This window comes from Juglans regia, chromosome 12 (assembly GCF_001411555.2).
Source record: "Juglans regia cultivar Chandler chromosome 12, Walnut 2.0, whole genome shotgun sequence".
Classification (NCBI taxonomy): domain Eukaryota; kingdom Viridiplantae; phylum Streptophyta; class Magnoliopsida; order Fagales; family Juglandaceae; genus Juglans; species Juglans regia.
In genome coordinates, this window is record NC_049912.1 from 27,373,973 (window position 1) to 27,391,795 (window position 17,823).

The following is a 17,823-nucleotide window of genomic DNA, read 5'->3' on the forward strand; positions in this document are numbered from 1 at the left end:
TTAAACGTTGCTCCCAATGATTATAACTAATTGTAATCCCATTAGTTATATATAACTTTGCAAAACACAGAAAGGAAACATCACAGTAGTTCATTCAATGGAATCCTTCACTGGAAAACAAGCAGTAGGTAGTCCAACAAGAACTATTCAATTAATTTTCAAATTACAATGCCGCAAATTTTTACATATGAATCCAATAGTTTTGTCTATAGCTTGATTATGGGGAGAAAAGAATTATGTCAATAATGTACTATCGAATCAAAAGAAAACTCCAACCCTCAAATCCAGCAAACATTACCAAAGATACGGATGGAGTAATGAATAATCCACCATACTGCAACATGAGAAGTCACATCAAATAACGCTCCAATTAAAATAAAATAAAATAAAATAAAGGCATAACCCAGTAGGATTTACTAGCATTTCCCCTTCCGAATGGAATTAGTAACCACAAGTAGATACTAAAACATTATGCTCCTTCAAACGCTTCTGAAAATGAGCCAAACGGTTTTGTAATTGCAGGATGCCTGCAGCCTTTTGAGTTAGAATGGAGTTCAATCTAGAAATATAATCATCCAGTTGATTCCCAGGTTGGTCAGCCTCAACCAGCAGGTTCATCTCCTGTTAAATGTAGATGAAACACATACAAAAATTGAATTGATATAGCATTTCCCACAAGGAACAATTATAGCAGATGCAAACTTGTGCAAAGATCTAAGTCTTTGCGTCAGTTATCCATGACAAATTGAAGCATGGCATATCTTGTGGCGATATGATCACATTGTGGAGATTCTAAAGTAATGGCTTAATGGTCAATCATGATACTAAAATAAGAACCTTGAAGGATGAGTTGACCAAATCACATACCTCTCTAACAATATTCATAGTATCCTCCACTTGTTTTCGGTGAGCATTTACAAGATCTTCCTCCTCCTGAAGACATACAAGCTTTAGCTGTCCATAAGGTTGGCTTATCCATATATTCAATTAAAAAATATTTACTGTTTTTACCCGTAAGAGGGCATTCAGATCATCATCAGAATGTGCGTTCTTGGATTCAAATTTTGGCAGGTCCTTCCATTTAGTCTGACCATTGGGTTTCCTTAGTTTGTCCTCTGAAGTAGAGAGATTGTATGGATCTAGCTTCCCATTCTTCTTCCATAAAGGTTTTCCTTGCTGATAGCGCCCTTCAGGTTCCTCAAAATCATCCCTTTCAGTTTGTTCCGGCGATGAGTCAGATACATCATCCTCAAAGTTGGATGCAGGAACTGAAGACAAGGGTACAGCAGTTGATTCCTTAAGGTTGAAGGTTGATGATGATATATCCTTCTTAGGATTGTTTCCCTTCGAAAGACTCTTCACTCTGAGTACGATTTTTATAGGTAGATAAACATTAGCATATTTTATGTTAAGGGGGTGGGGGTTGCTTAAACAAGCAATAATCAATACTGGGAAATTTTACTTCGACTGAAATAGGTAATTTCACCTGTCAGCATATCTTAATGTGTTCAGAGTATGTTCACATGACCCTGAGCTTGGTGATATGCATGATATCATCACAGTGCGCGAGTCCCCAACAAATGAATCCCTCAACACTTCTGTTAATTTACTGCCTCTGAAAGGAATATGATTCTGGTCATTGTCAAGAGCTCTAATGCATTCCTTCAGTGCAAGTAAGCTCTTATTGATCTCAGCACCTTCTATTCTGCATCATATATTTTGAAACGGCTAATTAACAAGCAAATCAAGAAATGGCATATATAGCATAATATGACAAATGGCCGCATCCAACAACATTACAGAACACATTCTCACCTCAGATCTTCCATCCGGGATACTGTTTTAATCCCCCCTGAATTTGTTTTTCCTTTGAGATCTGTACTATTTCCTTTTCCTTTGCTCATAAATATAGGTACACACACACACACACACACAAAACAAATGCTAGAGAAACGCTGGATTGGATGTGAGCTCTAGTTGCTACAAATATAAGCATTGAAACCTCCTTTGGTACTCATATCTCCCCATGTCGATACAGACAATCTGATGCACCAAATAATGGCCAATGATAAAATAATATAAATCCTTGACACTGAATTAAACTAGTGTCGTCAGATTTTATTTCCCCATTGAATTATTTCATTTCAATGCAAATTTTTCTACACATTCATTTTTAAATGCCCGTATGTATAGTCACTCAATGAGTGTGGATAATGAAGTAGCCGGATCTCCTACATGTCACATACGAAATAGTAATCTATACACATCATAATAAGAAATATTATCAAACAATGCAACAGATATCTTAGCTTTCTTCTAGGATTGAAAATGAACCATACCTACGGAGTAGTGCATTAAGCAAACTATTCTTTTGCCTTTTACTAACAAATAAGGTGTGCTCACCATAAACAGTGGCATAAACCTATTTTTTTCAGGGTTCCTTCCAATGGGGAAGCCCCAAAAGATCCATACCTTGTCTGTTTGTCATTATCTGTAGTGTCTGCACCACGTTCACTTCCAGCAAGATCTATAAACGAGAGCTTTCCAACAACACGAGGTGGTTTTGATTCACTGCCATCAACAGACCTCTTTATAGAAAGCTGAAGTATGGCATGTGAACGGGAGGATTCTTCATTTGCACCAGTTGTTCCGGTACTTCTTGTGGCACTTCCTTTCTCAATGAGTTCCTTAATTGTTTCCACATCTGATACGCTGTACTCTTGCAAACCGACAATGCAAACTTGCTGCCTCCCATCCTCTCTTATGCAAAGTTTTCTATAATATGAAAGCTTTAAATTTGAAGCGACCTTTGAAATTGCAAAAGTTAACTAAATGAAAGGCTAATATAACTTACTTCCGATCATTGAGAAGATCAAAAAGTTTCCCTCCATATATCTCAAAGAAGCTTACAAGCAACTGAAATCCTTGATTACGGTAAGTATGATGCATCAACCTCAAGATGTCACGTGATGCTTTAAGGGGTAATGGCTTCATTGTATAAGTTTTTCCACTCCCTGGAAAAAGCATAGAAACAATCACAAGCTTTTCTAGAGGAGCTTTTATTACAAGAGACCATCAAGATGATTTTATGGTTCAAGCGAGCACAAGCGCACGATATAAACATTTTATTGCCCTAAAGAAAAGACAAACATACAAAAGCCATTCTACTTTGTCATGAAGCGAGCTGACGGTGACTCGCCAATCACCACATACTGAAATCAAAACACATTAAGAAAATATATATAGTATGACAAAGCAAAGTGGTCTATGTTTTCATTCATGTTGATCATCGGCAAGCTACAAATATGATATTGTTTTAATAGTCGTTGAATTATGAAAGATTCAAGGTAAAAAGCATGCAAATCTTCGTAGAACGCTTAAAAGATAAAGTGAAAACGATTCCAAAACAACTCAGAATAGAGAACTTATATTACTTGGGAGCAAGTCTAATAATCAAACAAGCATGGAATAATTATGAAACGGAGTAATCCAAAAGATCTGTAACTGCATCTAGTGAGGTTTGGGAGACAGTTATTCACCTGTTTGCCCATATGCAAAGCAAGTTGCTTTTGTGCGTTGAAAAATTATTGGAACTATGGGTTCCACTGTCTCACGATACACCTAGAAAGGAAAATGAAAAGTTCAAATTGAATCATCTGAAGCCATGCTCGCATGTCTTTCTTCTGCCAACTCAATTGGTTAATTTGTTCATGTTCTATACTTATTTTTCATTCTAGTAGTTTTATTGTAATACTAACCTCATCGTTTGAGACCTCTTCATTCAGCACAGCATCAAAACAAAATTCATGCTTCTCCACATATTCTGTGAGGTCAACCTACAGAACATTCAGGATGATTCTAAGAACATACAACATCAAAATTATTATGAGAAGCATGGAATTCTATCTGCTAACTGTATCTACAGCTTAGTATCTTTCACTTAGAAACCGGATCATATTCTTTTACTTTGAATCTAATTTGCTATGTATGTTTTGAACACATCATCATAATAAGGCCTGCATATGATGGGAAGCATTTTTTTAATTATTTTGCGTAGTGTAGTCTTTCTAACAAAAAAGAGAATTAAAAATGCTATTAGATTTTATCAGTAGCATTTTATCAGTACTGACTTACCTTAAGTTTAGTCTCATAAACTGTTAGAGAATTAGAATGCGTCTCTATAATGTCTTCCTCATTCTTTGCTAATTCCTTCTTATTAAGTGGTCTCTTGCGCACCTGCAGTCAGAGCATGGAAGCAAATCTTAGAATAAGAGCAAGATAATGAACCCATGTTAATTAAACAGGTCCGAAAAGAAAGGACAGTTCCTTTTGCAAAGCAAGTTGTTTCAATAATGAGATACAGTCAAAAGCATGAGGCATGTTCGTTAGTGTGAATTTCTCTGCTTTTCCACAATTCTTGAAAAAAAAAATAATTGAAATGCGTTTTGTACTAGATTTTGTGAAAGAGGGTACGAAGAATGAAAAGCTGATTGAACGAAAATTGTTGAAATGTGTTTTGTATTGGTTTTTATGAAAGTGAATAGGTAGAATGAGAAGTTAATTTGGTTTTTGTGCTTTTCCAACAAAAGCCAAAGAGAATGATTAGATTAAAATAAAATGAGAGATGATTTTTAAAAATAAAAAATAAAAACAGATCCTAAAAACAACAATGCTTTTGAATAAGCACGAGTAATCAAATGAAATAAAGTAGCTCAATAAGATTTGGATTGCAAGGGGAAAATATTTTTAAAGATTTTTAAATTCTCTGAAACCAAACATAGCTGTAGAGTCTGAGTATTTCAAACATTGCATTCTTTAAGATAAACAACTCTATTCACCCGTATTAATTAAAAAAGACAATATTAGAGTTAAAAGTGAAAGGAATAGAAAGAACACACCACAACTTTTATCTTTGCTACAGAACTGGATTTCTCTTTATCCGCAGAAAAGGTTTTCATGACATTGTTTTCCGGCAAAACATGAGTTCTGCTGGTTTGTCTGTTGTTTGAGATGTAGGGATCAGAGTCATCAAAGCTCCTGCCACGAACAGGATGATACATAGAAGTACCATCATAGAGACCAGAGATTGGCACCTACCCACAAAATAGATTACAACATCAGCAGAGCTAAGCATACTGAGCCATTTCTATTATTAATAGAAAAATAATAAGAAGGAAAAAAGCTACACTTCTTATCCCATAATGACTTCCCATTCCAAATTGCATACATAATCAACTTCATATAGAATAGTTTGGCACGTACTAAGGTGTACAAACTTTTCCGCATCCATTATTATCCATATGCATTATATATTGTCATTATTCTGCAGATCCCAATCAACAAAAAGTGCCTTCCAAAAAAACGATAGACGGGGAAAAAAGCCCGTCACAGCCATAGAATGGTAAAAAGTTTGAACTATAATTTGAATAATCCAAGTAAGAATGAAACCATTTCTTCTTCTTCACAAATGAAAACCATGGAAAGTATTGCGTTGACATTTGACAGGAGCCCAGGCATGTGAATTTTAAATAAAAAACTTCAAGGTTAACACAAGTTAAGATATTGAAAATTGAATTATCACGTAAGTTCGTCCTAGTAACCTGCCATAGAAAGAACCAGAACATGAGTTCATCAAAAGCACGGTGCCGCCTAATGGGCATGCCAACTACACATCACCACTTTTAACTGCATAAAAAATCAAGTCATTGTCGAAATTGACAAGAGACCCACCTCTGGAAGAAGCTCGGTATCGAAAGAATGCAGATCCAAGAGTCCAGGACTGAACTCACTTGGCGAGTTTTCGCCAGTCTTCCTCGACCGAGAATTACCCGTAGGCGTTGAAGGCTCCAAGTAAAACTCATTTGCACCGGCGAATCCACTCTGCGCATTCCTATACATCCTCGACCCCTGCCCGCCTCCACCGGTACCACCATATGGCCCATAGTCCTGCTTTAATTCAATAGCACAAATTGAACACAATCAAAGGGACGAGATCTAGAATTGCAGATTGAGGAATATTTGTATAGCTGTGCTAGTGTTTTCGGTAGATTTCCATTAGGAACGAAACAGAAAGATGGGGGAGAACCTGAAGAGGAGGAACAGAAGGGCTGGAGGAATTGAGATGCTGAAGACCAGCAGATTGGAGCCAGCGGCCATTGGAGGAAGTCTCCAGAAAGTTGTCCGAGTACTGACGTTGGTGGTGCACCCCAGCCGCACCAGATCTCTGCCCCTGCCTCCCCACCCCGTTCATCTCTCTAAAACTCGATACAACCTCCGATCGAAATGCCGGGTCAGAGCCCCTCTCTTCCTCTCTTGGAATCACTTTCTCTGTCTAAAACCCGATTCGAGCAGCGATCGGACTTTCCGACCGTAAAATCCGATTGAATAACCGAATCGGGCTTACACTTTCTCTGTCAGCTCTCCGTCTATCTGAATAATCAACCTTCAGCAGAGATTAATGTCCGAGAGTAAGGACCACGAAAATGCAAGGAAATCTCGGAGACAAAGTTAGCAGAAGAAGAAGGAGCAGCAGCAGTTTCTCTGAGCTCTGTTTTGTTTTTCCAAAAAAAAAACAAAATGTTAATAAAATTAGCAGAAAATAGAGGACGGTGTGGTGTACGATTATGAGAGAGAGTTATAAGCGTAAAGCCAAGGATATAGGATAGCCGAGAGCGGAGAGAGAGAGAGAGAGAGAGCGCCTTTGAATTTTTTTGAGTTTGGAAGACGACGACGGACGATCTACGTAGCTCGTGCAGGGAGTGTTACACACGTGTACACATTCAAGTAGGGGTGTTGCCAGATGGATAGAAAAACGACGTGTAGGTTTTTGTTAGGACCCTTTCCATTCGAAACTTTTTTATTCTCTTTTCTTTTACCAGGCATACGCAAGTAATCATATTCTCTCCGGGTTTTCAATTTTGAAAATATATATTCATCATCTTAGGTTGTGTTTGGATGTTGGAGTGAGTTGAGTTGAGTTGAGTTGAGATGATAAAATATTATTAGAATATTATTTTTTAATATTATTATTATTTTGAGATTTAAAAAAATTGAATTGTTTATTATATTTTATATTAGAATTTGAAAAAGTTGTAATGATGAGTTAAGATGAGTTGAGATTAGTTTAAAATCCAAACGAAGCCTTAATTATCATTATCTTTTCATTATTTCATAATATAGTATTAAATAATTAAAAATTATTTATTATATTTTATTTATAAATCTATCATCTAATATTATATCATTAAATAACAATAAAAATAATAAAAATTAAAACGATGAATAACATTTTTCTTTAATTTTAATAGCGCTTCCTAGCCCCGCCATTTACGGTCTATTTGATGAACTTCTAGGCCATTGGGCCCATTGGCGTCAATGGACTTCGAGATCCTATGATTGTCACTCCCCATAGATAGTATTTTGTATTTCTTGATGTAAAGTCCAATGCTTTTATATCACGATTTGATTAGAAGTCGGCCTGGTTTGCTGATTTACTTATCCTAAACTTTGAAAACTTATCATCTCATTAATATAATTTTTTTAAATTTTTATACAAAATAAAATAAATAATTTAATTTTTTTAAAATTTTAAAATAAAAATAATATTAAAAGATATTTTATAAAAATATTTTATTCAACTTTTTAACCATCTTAAGACTAAATCTAACACTACTTAAAGGAAAAAAAAAAGATTTATCATCATTAAGATTGATGAAAAATAATACATGTGATGCATTAATATCTACAACCATGTCTTAAACTAGTAATTCGAATTATTGACATTTCATAATTTATAGTGCCAATTTTCAGTTTTAGTGGTTTATGATATAAATAGAGAAATTTGGTGGTACCAAATGTAGTTTTTCTCAAATAATATAGAAATAAAAGAGAGTTTGGTCTCAAGAAATTGAACCCTATTATTACTTAATTCAGAGAGGGCTAAGCTAGCATAGCTCGATAAAATAGTTTAATTCAATCAAAACTTGAATTGATTTTAGTGCATTTTTTAATCGCTTACATAATCTATTTCTTCAATCAATTCTAGCCAATTTCAACCCGTTTGAGCTAATTCCAAATAATTAAAAATTATGGTTCTTTGTTGAACTGTGTTTGAAAAATGAGCTTTTGTTTATTAAATGAAAATATGATAGAATTTGCATATATTAAAGTTTTCATCACTGTGTTCAATATGGACGATTGAAAAATCGAAAGATTAAACATATAGTTGATTATTTTATTTAGTTGAATAAAAACATTAAGGTGAGTTAAGATGAAAGTTGAATAAAATATTATTTATTGATATTATTATTATTTTGATATTTGAAAAAATTGAATTGTTTATTATATTTTGTATGAAAATTTGAAAAAATTATAATGATGAGATAAAATAAAATAAAACACTTTTACTATCCAAACGGGGCCTAAGAGATAAATGAATATTTTATATTAAATTTATAATTGTGCACGTAATACTATCATGATTATCTTGAGCTTATAATAAAAGAGTAGTTATATTCTTCGTATAAGAGAATATTTAAAAAAAATAAGGATAGTTGAAATTAAATACATGAATTACATTCAGATTTATGACATATTTTTATTGTAATTTGTTATTGAACGCATAGTTTAATATTTTTATCCATGATTTAGGGCTGATAATAAGAATTTGTGGTTCCAGTATAGTTTTCATGAGTTTATAATAAATTTTGTAAGCTACAGGTAAATAATGTGACCATTTCATCATATGATAACTATTATTTTTAACATTTAACAATAATACATGTAGAATATTAGTGTCATATAATGAAAGAAAATAATTTTTAACATTTAACAATAATACATGTAGAATATTAGTATCATATAATGAAAGAAAATAATTAGAGCAACAGTTAAAATAAACAGAGTCTTAGTATAGACTTGATTCTACCATACCAATTAAGTAATGATTCATTAAACTTATAATGACGTTTATCTCTTAAGCAAAGTAATACATGCAAAAGCATTTAGTCCACTAATCCAATGTATATGAAATAATATTTTTGCTCTATATGCTGTTTAATAACATATTTAGCCAACAATTGTAGTTATTCATAATTATTGTTTAAACTAATAATTTTTTTGTAATTTTAATCAAATAATTAGTCAGAAATAATATTTTTTTAAGAGAGTAGATATCTTGCATATCTGATTGGTTTTTTGGGACATGAGGATTTATTCAGTCTTGTTAATTTATTTATATATTTAGTATACTATAATGTTGAAGAATAATCTCGCATTGTATGTGGACAATGTCTTAGACATACTTATAAAGAATAAACAATCATCTATTGTAGAACTGGTTTTATGATATGAGTTAAGCTTATGAATTTCTCCATAGTATCAACGTCTGCTACATGACAAATGAGGGCTCACACTACTTATTGAGTGACAAGGACAAAAAAAAAATACTGAGATGCATGGGAGGGAGGGTGTTGAAGAATAATTTCACATTGCCTATAGACAATGTATTGGATATGTTTATAAGAAATGATCAATTTTCTCTTATTGAATTAGTTTTATGAGATAAGTAAGAATCATGAATTTTTTCATGACATCAGAGTCTGTCATAAAACGAATGGGGGTCCACACTATGTACCTCGTGACAAGGACCAAGAAAAATATTGGTCTACACGTGAGAGAAGGTGTTGAGGAATAATCTCACATTACTTGTAGACAATGTATTATACATGTTTATAAGGAATAAATAGTCTTCTCTTGTAGAATAGATTTTATGAGATGAGTTGGGTCCATAAATTTCTTCATATAATCTTCCTGATTAATAGAATTTGGTTTTATAGGTATACTTATAGAGGACCTAGATGAATCTGGTCTAAATAATGAATTCATTGATACATATAATTAAGCAAAAATGTTTATTTTAAGAAAAATAATAGTTACAATCGTGAGTATGTAAGCGCCTCACAATCACTTTGAAAAAAATAAATAAATACGGAACCCAAGTAAAAAAAAAAAAAATTTAATAGAAGACCATACTCTTCTTTAAAATGACTCTACGATTATATGTAACAATACTCATATATTTAATATATTTTATTAACACCAAAGGTCCAAAACATCCTAGATTCCTACTCAAACATGTAATTTTTTAGCATCGGCGTGCTTACAAACATGTAAGATGCCTTCATTTTATTATTTTAAGGGCATTAGTATCAGGCTATCAGATTTTCCATTCCATTAGTTAAAATTTGTCTAACATCACACTTTTAATATTTTCTCTATCCCACTCAAAACTTAATTCTATATTAGATTATCCATTTAAATTATATATAATAATAAATTATTATTTATTTATGAATTATTTATTATTTATTATCTAATTTATTTTCATCTAATGGTTATGATCTAACGGTTATATTTTAATTTTTAATCAAATAAAATATATGTTGTGTTAATTCTCATAATTTATAACATGCACTTTTTCGATAATTTTATATTTAATAACATAAATTTGTTTCATTTATTTTAATTAAATTATTGGTCAAATGAAATAATCATATTTTCAATTGTTTAGTTGGATGAAATAATTAATATTTTACTTAAATTATTTTGAATGGATAAAGAAAAAAATAGGATTAGATTGGATGAAATAATTCTAAAAAATCAAATGATGTCGCTACAGTATTAAGAGAAAATCTCTAGTTGTTTGGTGACAAAAAAAAAAATCCAAAAAAAGTAATAAAATCTCTAGTCGTTTGGTGACAAAATAATAATAAATTATTAATTTAACTGATAAAATTTGGATAAATACTATAGCTGACATTTTGACTACTTTCATCTCATTCACTATTTTTGTTATAAGAGCAGTGCTAGCACGAGACGGGTCCGATAAGAGTATAAAATAAAAAATATAAAAAAAAAATTAATTTTGTTATTTATTTTTTTTATATTCGTAAACATATTTTTTTTAAAAAAATTATAATATTATTAAAAAAACAATTTCTTAATTATTAAAAAATTTATATATATAATAAATATATATATATAAACCAATCGGACACTGTCGTGATAGTTAATTTTTGTTTTAAAAAATAATTTTTATACAATATTTTATATAATTATATTTTAAATGAATGATATTTTTATAAAATATTTTATAAAAATAATATTATTTTATAATATTATTATGTAATATATTGTGCAATACATTGTGATATCATTACTTTCGTTTTTTCTAATGTTGGGAGGGAATCCATAAGTTTTTGCGCTTTTGATAATCCACCGACTCACCTCATCGTAATTTCTCGAAATCACCCGAAGTCCAACCTTCCATCCCCCATTCCAATATAGATTCTCCTTCGAGCCAATTCAGCAGCAGCGAGTGTTTTGCATCATATCGGACCATTGGTTAACGTCCTTATTGGTTTCTGCTTCATCCAAACAAATTCACAAGCAATAGTGCAATGGCTGAAGACGGCGCCGTCACGGTCTACAACAACAGCGCCATCACTGACTCCAAGAAGAACCCATTTTCGCTCAAAGCTGGACTAACCCAGATGCTGCCCAGCGGGGTCATTCTCGAAGTCACAAACGCCGATCAAGCCAAGATCGCCGAAGAAGCCAGCGCTTGCTGTCTTATTGTATCGGAGCCTCTCCACCAAGGTATTTTCCACATGCCCGACCCGTCCCTGATCAACGAAATCAAATGCTCTGTCTCGATCCCTGTAATGGCCAGAGCCCGTGTAGATCATTTCGTCAAAGCCCAATCCTCGAATCCATTGGGGTCGATTACATCAACGAGAGTGAAGCTCTTGCTCTTGCAGACGAGGAAAACTTCATTAACAAGCATAACTTTCGCTACCCATTTCTTTGTGGGTATTAGATTCTTGGGGAAGTGTTAAGGAGAATAAGAGAAGGGGCAGCGACAATTAGGACTCGAGGGGATTTATCAGGATCTGGAAATATTGCAGAGACTGTGAAGAACTTGAGAACAATAATGGGTCAGGTAAGGATTTTGAATAACATGGATGAACAAGATAGCGACGCCGTTTGATCTCGTGGCGCAAACCAAGTAAATGGGCAGACTGCTAGTGGTGCAATTTGCAGCCGGAGGAATTGTGACTCCAGCGAATGCGGCACTCATGATGCAATTGGGTTGCGACGGTGTGTTCGTAGGGTCGGAGATTTTTTAGCATTCGGACCCTTATAAGCATGTCAAATGTATAATCCAAGCTGTTAGGCACTATAATGATTCACATGTGTTGGTGGAGACTAGCTGCGGGTTGGAAGATAGCATGGCTGGTCTGAATCTCAGCGAGAACAGGATTGAACAGTTTGCAAATGAAGGTGCTTAATGGTTCAAGAATCACTGGAAGTCTGGAATGTTTGTCTCGTATATGTTATTAGGTATATGGTTGTGTTTAGGTTAATTTAGGTTGTTGAGCTTATGGGACTCTTTTTTTATTCTTCTTCAACATGATAAGTGTTTCGTCTCGTCGTTGTGCTCATTTTACCATAAATCTGATCTCAATTTGGTACGTGTTGAATCTGATTTTGTGGGAGTACAGAAAAAGAACTTGAATAAATTCATGAAATCTCGAGAACAATAATGTGGCAACTTGCATCTGCACAATAAACCAAATGGTCACTTCTAGATGAAGAACCCAGTTGTCGTTTACCATTAAGTGGTTTGTATAATTCAGTTTGAGAGGAGAATCCGTATTAGTTGGTGCCAAAATTGCCATACTTATAATGCATCGTTATGATATGATTATGTTTCTTAAAATGGATATTGTTATGTTTGTGGAAATACATTGTACTCGACAAAATTCATGCATATGCGTTGTGTTCGATTGCCTATTCTGGTTGCTCTTTTCCATGTATTTTTTTTCCTACTCTGTCATCTCTAGTTATAACCTTAGCATGCAAATAAAGTGGTAACCATGGGGCTGTACTGGCTTCTGCATCTGCAAGAATGCGAAAAGGAAATTCCTCTGTTATTGTAATTTGTTAGTTATTTCAAAAAACAACAAACAAATTCAAACTGACCATCACATCAGGACTTTATCTTGGCAAAGAAGAGAGCTTCCTACATCTCTTATTGTCGCCAGCTTTAGGCTTCAACCTCTTCCAAAGCCTTTGGTATCCTATGCAAATTCTCTCTCAATCCCAATTTATGAAGATCAAGGCAGGCTAAATTTCCCCCTTTTCTCCTATCCTATCTGCCACTTTTGTTTCCTTAATTCTTGATCAGATAAGTTCACAAACACTAACCAAGGGCCTACAATGGCATTGTAGTGGGTTTAGTATAGCCAAACCCAAATTGGCTCCAAGAAGAACCAATTTTGTATCAAGGAGGGACAACAATGATTGATGCAAAAGAAAAAGATTGCTAAAGAAGCAGGAGCATGCACCAATATGATATTATACTAATGATGTGACTACATCAAACATGTCAATTACTCAAATGAAGCAGATGATCGCAGTTATAGTGGCTATGGACCCGATGATCGTAGTTACATTGGCTATGGACCCAAGCCTGGTCTCGATTCCAGTAATGGTGAGGGACCATATTGTGCATTTGTTAAAGCCAAGATATTGGAAGCCATTTGGGTGGATTGAATTGTCACGATTGATGCCCTACTTCATGAGAAGGATGAGTAGTGAGCATAAATTCACGGTACTTTTGGTCTGTGAGTGGTAGCTGAGAGGTGCCACTCAAAGAAGCATTTATGAGTATAATGGAAGGCTTGGCAACGATCAATCAAAAAGCATTTATGAGTATAATGGAAGGCCTGGCAACGATGTCATGGGAAGACTTATCTTAGTGGGCTCCTCAGACAATTTGTGACGTCGGCAATGAAATATATAAGATGATTGACACGTCTATGAAAATAAGGTTTTGGACTTTTTTCACAAACCAAGCAAATAGGTACGTTTTTAGTTGCACAGTTTACTACAAGAGGCATTTTGATTGCCCGCAGATGTTGCAGATGCAACACTCTTGATGCAGTGATGGTATGTTTGGGGGTTGGAACCCAATGTTTGGAGGAGACTGAAAATATGTAAGAACATATCTTTCTTATACATAATGTGGCATTAATGTTTGTTTTTTATGATCCTTGTTATGGAGCAATATAATTGTGTCTTATATTTTTGTCTTCAGTCTTCATTGAACTATGCATCTGATACAGCAGCTTCCGTGAAAGTTTGCCAACATGTGGTAAGAAAAACTGGTAGATCAAATTGCATATATCTTACAGGTGATGTTTCTACAAGGATATATTCAAAGGGACTCTAGGAAAATAAATAATACAATACGATGAAACCAGTCAAGAAGTGTTGCAATAATAATTACCTATAATACAAACTTTAACTATTCCCATAGGTTTTGTTGATAAATAAAAAGAGGGTGACCAAACTAGATCTTAGAATCATTTTTTGATTACTAGGATCTAAATTGAGAGAGATAAACATGATTGTGAGCTCTATAACATCTATTAAACAGTTAATGGAATGTGAGCTCGATGTTATAACTACAGAATTTCAATCCAAGAGTGACCATCTTTATTGGGAAAAAGAGTATTTCCTAAATTGCATTCTCAGCTTGGAGGCTTCCATTGTTAAACAGGCATAAATATAAGCCCCCATTCACAATAAATGCCCTAGCAACCGCAGTTCCTAATCCTCGCCAGAGCACCCTGTATCCCTCTTCTCTTACACTTTTGCGGAAGCAATCAACAATGCCACTGTATTTTGGCAGAGAGGATTGGGATTGTGCTTGCAGTCTGGTCTTTACAACATCCAGGGGGTAGCAACAAGCCCAGCTAGCAACTCCTGCTAGCCCTCCTGCCACCATCATTGTTTGCAGGCTTTCTTGGCAGCTCTTTCTGCAGCCTGGGTGAAGCTGCTCTCTCATATACTCATATGTCCAGAAGTACAAACAATGAGCGGGCGCATCCCTCAGCACAGTTATGGTTAGGCCTCGGTACATTCCCTTTACACCTTCTGTTTTGAATATGCTCTTGGCAACACTCATGGGGCCTTCATGAGCATCTGCGTGATGGAGTTTCGCATAGACGTTATTCTGCAATTGAAGTCGAATTTTGACTAATTCTACGGGAGTGAGCAGTAGGCTCTGAAGAGCGCCAGTGCAAAATCCTCCTAGAGCAACACCCTTGTAGGAAGGAGGATCTTTAGCAGAAAGGGACAAGTCGAATGCTCGAGAGAGGACAGCATTGATCTGAAAAACCATTGCATTCTGCAAAGTGGAAAATGAATAGTCAGTATATATGACTCCATTCGTGGAGACAATGGTAATATCGTTTTCACAAAACTAAAAACCATCACTATTAATAAGATTCTCTAATTTAGGCCTCGTTTGTTATCGTTTTCACAAAACCAAAAACCATCGTTGTTAATAAGATTCTCTGATTTAGGACTCGTTTATTTTTACAGATAAGATGAGATGAGATCAGATTAAAGTTAAAAGTTGAATAAAATATTGTTACAATATATTTTTTTAATATTATTTTTATTTTAAAATTTGAAAAAGTTGAATTGTTTATTTTATTTTGTGTGAAAATTTTAAAAAATTATAATGATTAGATGAGATGGGATGAAATGAGGGTGGGTTTGGATACACAAACTAATCTATCCCATCTCATCTTATCTCATCATTACAACCAAATTCCCATATAAAAATATAATATACAATTTAATTTTTTTCAAATCTTAAAATAAAAATAATACTAAAAAATTATATTTAACAATATTTTATTCAACTTAAAAAAAAAAATCTCATTTGAATTCTCTATCCAAACCTACCTAGTTGAAACGAGTTGTAAAAATAAACGAGGCCTTAAAAGGTTAATGGGGCATGTTTGTAAATCATTTTCATTTCATCTCATGTCATCCCACTTTATATCATTTAATTTCTAAACATCACTTAAATACAAATACTTTCAAATTAATTATTATAATTTTTTTAAATTTTCAAACAAAAAATAAAGAACAAATCAATTTTTTTAAATTTTAAAATAAAAATAATATTAAATAATTATATTTTACCAATATTTTAATTTTACAATTTTTTTATTCAATTTTTTTTTTCTTTTCTAAAAACTCAAAAAATAATTAATTCAAATTATCTATCTACCATTCACAAAAATTTCATCTCATTACATTCTCCAGCGTCCGTAAGGCGCTTCATTGAACAATATCGATGGCAGCATCTTCCTAGTCAAAGAAAAACCACTTTTGAAAGAATTTATTGTTTATTTCGTGACGAGACAGGTATGGGGTCCCAGAGGAGGAACCACCACAGAATCAAAAAAACGAAATTTAGAGAAATGAAAGGTACATAGAAGACCAGTGGAGTCACGTATCACATGCGTAATATTGATAAGAGATATGTAGGACTGGTTTTTCGGGGCCCAACCAGATTTCTGATAATGACTCGACTATAAGGAAGGAGTACTGGGTACCGAATTTGGAATTAAAAAATATTTTAAATAATATATATTTTTAATCATTATAAATATTTTTAAAAAAAATAAAAAATTCATAACATTATTAAAAATATTTTTTTAATTATTCGATAAAAAAAAAAATTTCATTCGAAATATTTTTTAGATTCCGAATTTCGGAACATTTCTCATGAAAAAAACGAAGGCATCTTATCATTCGTGGTATATATAAAAAACAACGTCACATCAATAATATTTTGACAGCAAATTGGTAATACCTTTTCAAATGCAATAGTTAGCAGTAAAATGTCTTCCAAATGACAAGCAGAACCAGAATTAAGAACCAAGTAATCTTTATGACCAAACAAGATTGATAAGCTATACTTGGTTGGGAAAACGGGTGGCCAAATATCGGTGAGGTTCTAAGAAATCGGGTGGCCGATCCTCCATGTGAATACCTTAAAGTTACTGCAACACTACAATGATATCTAAGACATGGAGGATCGTGCCTACCTTGTGACTGACTCATCCAAAGAAAACCGAAAAGAGAGATTGAAATATGATGATAAATCAAACAAGGAAATGAGCAACGAAAGGAAATACCTGAAAAGTGATAGATGCCAATGGCGCACCCATGCCTCTGTAGAGTGCCGCAGGCCCTTCCTTGGTTACGACATTGCGAAGGATGCCAAAGGCAGAGCCCGCATTCGAGTGCTGTTGGCGGACACGGAGAGTGTCGAGCGGATAACCAGATATTATTCCGGCAACACCTCCTAAGCCTCCAGCCACAAATTCTCTGCCCAAACTGCTTTCAAGAAACTCTGGTGCGAAATCCATTATATTCTTGCACAAATACGACAGCTTTTTCACTTCTTGATACCAAGAAATTAACCAAATCTTGTGCTCCCTTTTGCTTGCACGGATCAGATTAGTGATCTGAGGTTGCGTGGCTGTATGTGTGTGTATGAGCAATATCTTTTGCTTTCAAGGGTTTCTAGTACAAGAACTCTCTTTTGTGATCTCAATCTCACCTTCTCTCTACCTAGATCTTTTATTTCATTCCTTGCAAGAATGAAAAGAGTTCCAATGTTCCGCTCTTTTCTCCCTTGCCAAATACCAGAAACCAATCTTATCCAGTCCCTTCTATTTCTGAATTTCTTCTTGCTTTTCTCTCGATTTACCTCGGTTCTTTTATAGCGAAAATAGAAAGAAAGAAAGAAATCAGGAAGCAAATGAACAACCGACTCCCAGAATTTGCAGGGCTACGAGGTTTATATTTCTCGTCGGTTGGTTTGAACAGAGGAAGCAAACAAAAGCCACCTTGTCGCTATTTCATTGCAAGTGCCTTGGAAGGGGCTAA

At 34.0% G+C, this 17,823-nt stretch overlaps 2 protein-coding genes and 1 pseudogene across 3 annotated transcripts; 1 reads left to right on the top strand and 2 right to left on the bottom strand.

Annotated features, from left to right (window-relative positions):
• Positions 1-89: 89 nt before the first annotated feature.
• Positions 90-6,683, bottom strand: LOC109006115 (kinesin-like protein KIN-13B). Of its 2 annotated transcripts, none has more exons than XM_018985291.2 (12): positions 6,086-6,683; positions 5,731-5,949; positions 4,899-5,093; positions 4,135-4,236; positions 3,759-3,836; positions 3,540-3,621; positions 2,855-3,014; positions 2,473-2,775; positions 1,487-1,705; positions 1,012-1,363; positions 868-933; positions 90-621 (listed from the first exon to the last, which is right to left on the bottom strand). In XM_018985291.2, exons 1-12 carry the CDS (start codon positions 6,248-6,250, stop codon positions 442-444), a joined length of 2,121 nt encoding a protein of 706 aa, XP_018840836.2. In that variant the 5' UTR covers positions 6,251-6,683; the 3' UTR covers positions 90-441. The 2 variants fall into 2 exon arrangements, with proteins under 2 accessions (XP_018840836.2, XP_018840837.2); XM_018985292.2 differs by having other exon boundaries at positions 5,731-5,946; positions 6,086-6,682.
• Positions 6,684-11,459: 4,776 nt separating this feature from the next.
• Positions 11,460-13,617, top strand: LOC109006100 (annotated as a pseudogene).
• A 791-nt stretch (positions 13,618-14,408) lies between these two features.
• On the bottom strand, positions 14,409-17,823 carry LOC109006114 (mitochondrial arginine transporter BAC2-like). The gene is made up of 2 exons (XM_018985289.2): positions 17,067-17,823; positions 14,409-15,256 (listed from the first exon to the last, which is right to left on the bottom strand). Exons 1-2 carry the CDS (start codon positions 17,298-17,300, stop codon positions 14,585-14,587), a joined length of 906 nt encoding a protein of 301 aa, XP_018840834.2. The 5' UTR covers positions 17,301-17,823; the 3' UTR covers positions 14,409-14,584.

Coding starts and splice junctions, on each gene's coding strand:
- LOC109006114 (XM_018985289.2), bottom strand. CDS start 17,300: ATGGATTTCGCACCAGAGTTTCTTGAAAGCAGTTTGGGCAGAGAATTT. Junction 15,257..17,066: donor TGGCATCTATCACTTTTCAG/GTATTTCCTTTC, acceptor TCCACTTTGCAG/AATGCAATGGTTTTTCAGAT.
- LOC109006115 (XM_018985291.2), bottom strand. CDS start 6,250: ATGAACGGGGTGGGGAGGCAGGGGCAGAGATCTGGTGCGGCTGGGGTG. Junction 2,776..2,854: donor GATCTTCTCAATGATCGGAA/GTAAGTTATATT, acceptor TTCATATTATAG/AAAACTTTGCATAAGAGAGG. Junction 622..867: donor CTATGAATATTGTTAGAGAG/GTATGTGATTTG, acceptor TACATTTAACAG/GAGATGAACCTGCTGGTTGA.